General features: G+C 42.6%; 1 protein-coding gene across 3 annotated transcripts in view; it reads left to right on the forward strand.

Moving 5' to 3' along the window:
* The window catches only part of znf462 (zinc finger protein 462), a 95445-nt gene extending 89445 nt beyond the window's left edge, over positions 1 to 6000 (forward strand). For all 3 annotated transcript variants that reach the window (XM_084325303.1, XM_084325305.1, XM_084325304.1), the window contains exon 13: positions 3416 to 6000. In XM_084325303.1, coding sequence (XP_084181429.1) covers positions 3416 to 3644 — 229 coding nt within the window. In that variant the 3' untranslated portion in view covers positions 3645 to 6000. The remainder of the gene's footprint in view (positions 1 to 3415) is intronic.
* The last annotated feature ends 1200 nt before the right edge of the window (positions 6001 to 7200 follow it).

Raw genomic sequence — 7200 nt, forward strand, 5'->3', positions numbered from 1 at the left:
ACGCAGATTGAGCTTTAAGTGTTTTATAAGTAGAGGTGACCTGCTTTTAATGTATTTTCTATTTGGAAGTTGAGTTCCATCATGCACAAGGTTTCTATACACAGGGGAGAGCTGTTAAGAGACAAAGAGAAAATCATAATTTCACCCAAACCCCGTCCCCTTTATTGTGATTACATCACCAGACAAGCATTGTGGGATGAGAGACGGGACCCCCAACACACCACTATGGCGAATCAAAGTGACTTTAACAAACAACCAAGCAGGCGGTCAGGTGGCGTAGCGGAGATTGTGCTCATCACCAATGCAAGAGGCTGCGGTCTTGACTCCCGGAGAGTCAGCATTGCCTTGGCTCGGGCTGATCGCTATACTACAGTAACTCGTTTAGCTGAGTTAGGGGGAGGGGAGCCGTGGGTGGGTCCTGGGCGTTGTGGACAGCGACCCCTACAGTTCGGTCGGGGCGCCTGCTCAGCGAAGGTAGTGAGAGGTAGTGTGGTGAGAGGTAGTGCGGCCTCCCAGTGAGAATCTGCGCGGCCAGGCTGGCTGCCGGCTGGCTGCACATGCGTCGGAGGAAAGCATGTGCCGTTCTCCGGCCTCTCGGACCAACAGAAGGGATAAGTGCGCAACAACCAGGAAGGGGGTTGGGAATTGGCATAACGACTAACAGTGGGATGGGAGAAAAATCGGAAAAAGAAAAGGGGGAAAAAGATAATAAAAAAAAAAAGTGTAGTGTAGTTTGAGGGCCCTTCCGATGGGTTTGACGTGTCAGGCCTGACTATCCCCCTCCTCCTGCATGCAGCTGTAATAATAAACTTTGATAATAATACACTTTATTTGTATAGCACCTTTCATACAAGAAGTGCAGCCCAAAGTGCTTCACTGCGGTAAAATAGATATAAAATGAGCATAACATAGACAGAATAAAAGCAATGCAGAGAATAAGAAAAAGGGTGAAAGCAATGCAGAAAATAACAATACAAATATCGACTCACACAGTTTAAAAACGTGAGTCTTTCTTCCTGTTTGATACCCACTCAGTTTAAAACCTGACAGTCTTTCTTCCTGTTTGATACCCACTCAGTTTAAAACCTGACAGTCTTTCTTCCTGTTTGATACCTACACAGTTTAAAACCTGACAGTCTTTCTTCCTGTTTGATACCCACACAGTTTAAAACCTGACAGTCTTTCTTCCTCTTTGATACCCACACAGTTTAAAACCTGACAGTCTTTCTTCCTGTTTGATACCTACACCGTTTAAAACCTGACAGTCTTTCCTCCTGATTGATACCCACACAGTTTAAAACCTGACAGTCTTTCTTCCTGTTTGATACCCACACAGTTTAAAACCTGACAGTCTTTCTTCCTGTTTGATACCCACACCGTTTAAAACCTGACAGTCTTTCTTCCTGTTTGATACCTACACAGTTTAAAACCTGACAGTCTTTCTTCCTGTTTGATACCCACTCAGTTTAAAACCTGACAGTCTTTCTTCCTGTTTGATACCCACTCAGTTTAAACCTGACAGTCTTTCTTCCTGTTTGATACCTACACAGTTTAAAACCTGACAGTCTTTCTTCCTGTTTGATACCCACTCAGTTTAAAACCTGACAGTCTTTCTTCCTGTTTGATACCCACACAGTTTAAAACCTGACAGTCTTTCTTCCTGTTTGATACCCACTCAGTTTAAAACCTGACAGTTTTTCTTCATGTTTGATACCCACACAGTTTAAACCCTGACAGTCTTTCTTCCTGTTTGATACCCACACAGTTAAAACCTGACAGTCTTTCTGCCTGTTTGATACCCACTCAGTTTAAACCCTGGCAGTCTTTCTTCCTGTTTGATACCCACACAGTTAAAACCTGACAGTCTTTCTTCCTGTTTGATACCCACACAGTTTAAAACCTGACAGTCTTTCTTCCTGTTTGATACCCACACAGTTTAAACCTGACAGTCTTTCTTCCTGTTTGATACCCACACAGTTTAAAACCTGACAGTCTTTCTTCCTGTTTGATACCCACACCGTTTACAACCTGACAGTCTTTCTTCCTGTTTGATACCCACTCAGTTTAAAACCTGACAGTCGTTCTTCCTGTTTTATACCTACACCGTTTAAAACCTGACAGTCTTTCTTCCTGTTTGATACCTACACAGTTTAAAACCTGACAGTCTTTCTTCCTGTTTGATACCTACACAGTTTAAAACCTGACAGTCTTTCTTCCTGTTTGATACCCACACAGTTTAAAACCTGACAGTCTTACTTCCTGTTTGATACCCACACAGTTTAAAACCTGACAGTCTTTCTACCTGTTTGATACCTACACAGTTTAGGTAAACCTGTAAACCCAGTTGAAGGCACACAATATTGGAATAGATTATTCAATGACAGCATAATGTGTGAATAATCTACATTTCCTGTTATCCCAATGGAAGGGTTGTACAGTGTATGCTCTTCCCATTGCAATAAATATACACTGAGAGACGGAGAAGAATCTTGATTCACCCCAAGGTTTAGTGCTCAGTTGCATATAACCATTTGAGCTAAGGTTTCAGTGTCACTTAAAACAAAACAAGTTGCGTAAAACTCCTCTACTGCCATCCTTGGCTAATCAGTACCTAGTTTGTTGTAAACAGCAGAAAACAGACAAGCGGGTTTAATGAATATAATTAGCCATGTTATTTGATATCATATTAATAATTGAGTGTGAATTTCGAACAGGTTTTCAGCAGTCTACCTCAATCTAAGTGTACTACTAGAAAGCAAGCCACCACTGCTATCCCTGTTGCCAAAATGAACACGGCCGTTCCTCTTGGTTGCCACGACGAGAGTTACTTCCATTCATTCTGGGGGGCGAGTCAGTTGTCGGTGGACAACAGACACATCAGTGGTCACTAGCTTACTAGTAGATGCACTTAGATGCAGGTGGACTGCTGAAAACTACACATATTCAACTACATTTCGCTTTATCCAAAGTAAATTATGAAAGTTCTGTACAACAGGTCAGCAGGAAGGGTACAACTCTTTCAGCTAAGTAACAATGTTCGTCAAATTAGGTGCTACAGTCTTGAGTGCATAGTAGTAAACATGTATTAGCATAGAAGGTAGTAATATTAGGCAAGGAAGATTATTTAGTAGCAAGGTGCATGATGGTAAAAGACGAAAGTGAAAAGAAACTTAACCCTTTCACGACCACACTGACACTACAGAAGGTTAACCCTTTCACGACCACACTACAGAAGGTTAACCCTTTCACTACCACACTACAGACGTTTAACCTTCTGTATTGTCGCAGTGAAAGGGTTAACCCTTTGGTAGTGTGGTGGTGAAAGGGTTAAGGTCTTACATGCAACCAGGCACAGATACGAACTGGCATAATTCGTAGACGTTGACCTTTAACCCCCCTCTCCTCTCCCCGGCAGGACGGTCAACAACAGCCAGACGGACACCAGCACCACGTCAGATGTAGAGTCCTCGGCTCCACCTCCCGTAGGCTCGTCTGACCTGCCGGAGGACCGAGGATCGGACCTGTCTAGCAACGACGCGGAGGCGGAGGGAGGCTACACCGCTGACCTATCACAGAGCAGTCAAAACCCGTACGAGGAAGACAAAGAATCGCTCGAGACCAAAAAAGATCAACAGTTTGGTTGAGAAGAACTGTGTGGCCTGACGGGATACTGAGCTGGAGGAACAAAAAACATTTTGTTGAATCAGCGTCTGGTCGTGGCGTCAGAAGTAGGACGCTAACGGAGATAGAAGATGGGAAGTGAAGAAAAACAAACGAACAAAAAAAAAAAGTCAAGTGAATTATCATGCGTTGGAGCGCAATGTTAGGTTTTATGTGTTACATATTTAGAAGCTATAGGTTGTGTGCTGCATCCTACTTGTTTTTGAAATAGTTGAGCCCTTGAAATGGGTGGTCCCCCTAGGACAGATCTTAATATATTGGTAACCAATAGTGAACAGAACGCTAGTGCTGACATTCTGGTCAAATCAACAGTGGAAAAAGTCCCACCTTGCTAAGTCTACCAGAGATGAAAGACTTCCGCGGATCTGCCTTTTTTCCCTGTGTTTTTCCCCGTGTTTTTTGTCATTTGTGAGGTCATTATGAATCCATATTTTTTATTTTTATACATTTTTGGGGGGGGGGGATGGGCATGGCACAGTAAGCATAGACTGTAAACTCAGCAATAAGCATAAGAAATGCGTAGACAATTAGATGCTCATAAAAGTAACGCCTGCCCTGAAGTAGCAGTCAATCAGTCAATCAGACCCTGCCCCTTAGAAAAGGTTTGAGAAGACAAAGCAAGCACGCAACGGGATCAATAAAGGAATATCTTATCTTATCTTAAGACTAGACTAAAACAGTAGCTGTTTACAAAGATGTGCAAGAGGAGCATAAACGTTCATTTGAGGAATTCCTAGAAAGGGGAAAAAGGGAGAGCTGTATGAGGAGAGAACCTGAAGTCAGAATGAAACATGTCAGGAGAGAAAAGATGAAGAAACACCCCTCCCCCACCTACACACATACCCCCCCGTGCTTTTGTTCCTTTACCCACTTTCATCTCTGGTCTACTAATCTATTTATGTATCAAGATTATTGTCCAAAATTTAAGACAACTTTTTTAGGCATTTCTTGATCGAAGCACCTTTTTACAACCCCTTGCAAAGTCCAAAAGAAGGGGGCAACCTTTGCCCAGAAGCAACCTGTGAGGTATAGAAGCATTTGTAACCCTGGTCCCCCTGTAGTGCTACCTATTCTTGCCTCTTGTTGAATGTTGAATGCGAGACAGGGCGAGAGAGAGAGAGAGAGAGAGAGAGAGAGAGAGAGAGAGAGAGAGAGATTGTGTACATAGGCTGTAGAATCCAGTGTGGAAAAAAGGTCTCTTTCTTTTTAACCTAAACGCTGACCCTACAGGTTTCATTGCATCTTAGCCTTGTGTTAATTGCTTTGAAGATTCCTTAAGGAATAGTTGCACCTTATTTATTCTAGCAGATGATTCAAATTGTTTGGAAATATTGATCCCCCCCCCCCCCCCCCCAAAAACAAAAACAAAAAAACGTTTATAGCAAATTGCTATATGATAGGTCCCTTGATATTATACTACGTATAGCCTTTGACCCTCGGCTCCCGATAGCATTTACCGCTTCTCTACTACTTTCTTGTCGTCGTCTGCTAACAATGTCACAAAAACGGTAAAGGGACTTTACTTTACATCAGCCTGCACCCATCGAGCTGTACAAATTACAGTTGTATTCCAGGTCACTGATTTCACTGTTGGTCTGTCTTCTGCTCTGCGGATCTACATAGCAGAGAGAGAGCGATAGAGAGACAGAGATGTATAATCGGTCATAGGCTATATACACCAATATGACATAGGAATCCGTTGAGCCGAGCACAGCGTTGGAGTGGAGATGTTGTCCTGGAACACAACCTTCCCGTGGTAGTAGGTGATGCGTTAGACACGTCTTTATTCTCGTTTGTCAACAAGAGATTTCTTGACAGCATTTTTTTTGCACATTCACGCTAGCGAGGGGGACTGTGACGTGAAGACTGAAGACTCACTCGAAGGTGTCTTAGTCACCTTCCCCCGACTTGAAATGCTGTACTCTTTTTATCGTTCTGTGTTGGGACAACTGTCTGGAGCCTGCGTGCGTCGGTTACGCTTCTTTTTAGACAAAAGCTGTGTCGTTGTTGTTGTTGTATTTGTTGTTGTCGTTATCGTTGTCGTCGCTGTTATTGACAAATAAGGCAGAGATTGTATTTGTTTGGAAGTTGCTGCTTGAATACCCCAAAGCCTTATTAGAAATGAATAGCAATTATTTCAACCTTCATGTCCAAATTTTACGAGGAACCAATACGTGAGGTTTTAACAGGAAAAAAAACGGCCCGGCGGTCGCTTCACACTTTTGATCTATCAAATTTGCAGAGGAAAACACGAGAATGTAACCGTGTTCTTCTTGGTACCAAAATATTCAGCAAGCATTCTACGTTTGCTGCGATTGTCTTTCCGAGCAATGAACCATTGTCGGACAATGGGAAATGGTGTGGGGGGGGGGGGGGGGGGGGGGGGGGTTGGGAACCATAGGATTTTACAACCAGATTTTTGAGTTCTACGGGTGGAACCCAGGTAATCTGCATGTGTGCAGCCGTGTATAGAAAACAAAATAGAAAACAAAAACTACTCGTCAAGTGTTTGAAACTGTGCTGTTTCAGAAAAGGATACATTACATTTTTTTGTTTTCCCCTTTAGGTGTTGGTCTCATAATAGACAACAAACAAACGAAAAAAGAAAGAAATCAAAAGAGGATAGATAACCCTTATTAGGGGCTTTTCCAGTCCCCCCCCCCCCCCCCACCCCCCCCCCTGATCCAATGTTATTACGCTGTTGTACAATGTCTGGTTTTTGTAAACACTGGGGCGCGTCGGTGCTGAATCTTTGAAGCCCCCCCTCTTTTAGTTTTTTCCTGGACTAGCCTATAATAGCTTTTATGAAAGTGAAACCGTTACTTATGGAAATAAGCTTTGCAGTGGCAGCTTGTTCGCCAGCTTGCAAGCCCACTCAAACCCAGGGGATAAATTGGGACGTTATGGGCGGTTAAAGCTGCGCCGAATGAGAGAAAAAAAAAGAGAAAGAAACGGGTTGATTTTCTGTGATCATTTCAATAGAAAACAATGAGGAATCTCTCACTGTAGACAGTCTCTCATTCCCCCTAGTGGGGGCTTGGCTCTGTGATTAGTCTCACTCCCCCATTGGAACCCAATTTAGCCCCTGCAAACAACACACTGGATACCTGTATATATGTTTTAGTTTGTTTCCGTTGCGTTTCTATTTTTCCTCTTCAGACTGTTCTCTCCATAGTTTGATTCTTATAGATTTCCTCCATCTTGCCTTTCTTCCCATATAAATCTGATTACCTGATGGTGGGTTGTGATGTTGCCTAGAATGATTGTTTACAATTTTATTCCATTTATCTCTGGATATTCTGTAAATATTGTAATTCATTGTCTTTTTTTAACTTGTTAATAAAGTTATCAGATAACGGTTTGTGAGTGTGTGCGAGATATCTCCCTCACAAATACAAGCTCTGATGTGGCGCACATCATTTTAGTTACTTTGATCTACTGTATATACCTAGAGCTATATGGTGCATTTTTATAAAATGGAGCATTTCTTATATACAATACAATATTTAGAATTCTGTT

The sequence above is a fragment of the Notolepis coatsorum genome (genome assembly GCF_963971535.1).
Source record: "Notolepis coatsorum genome assembly, chromosome: 11".
Taxonomy (NCBI): Eukaryota; Metazoa; Chordata; class Actinopteri; order Aulopiformes; family Paralepididae; genus Notolepis; species Notolepis coatsorum.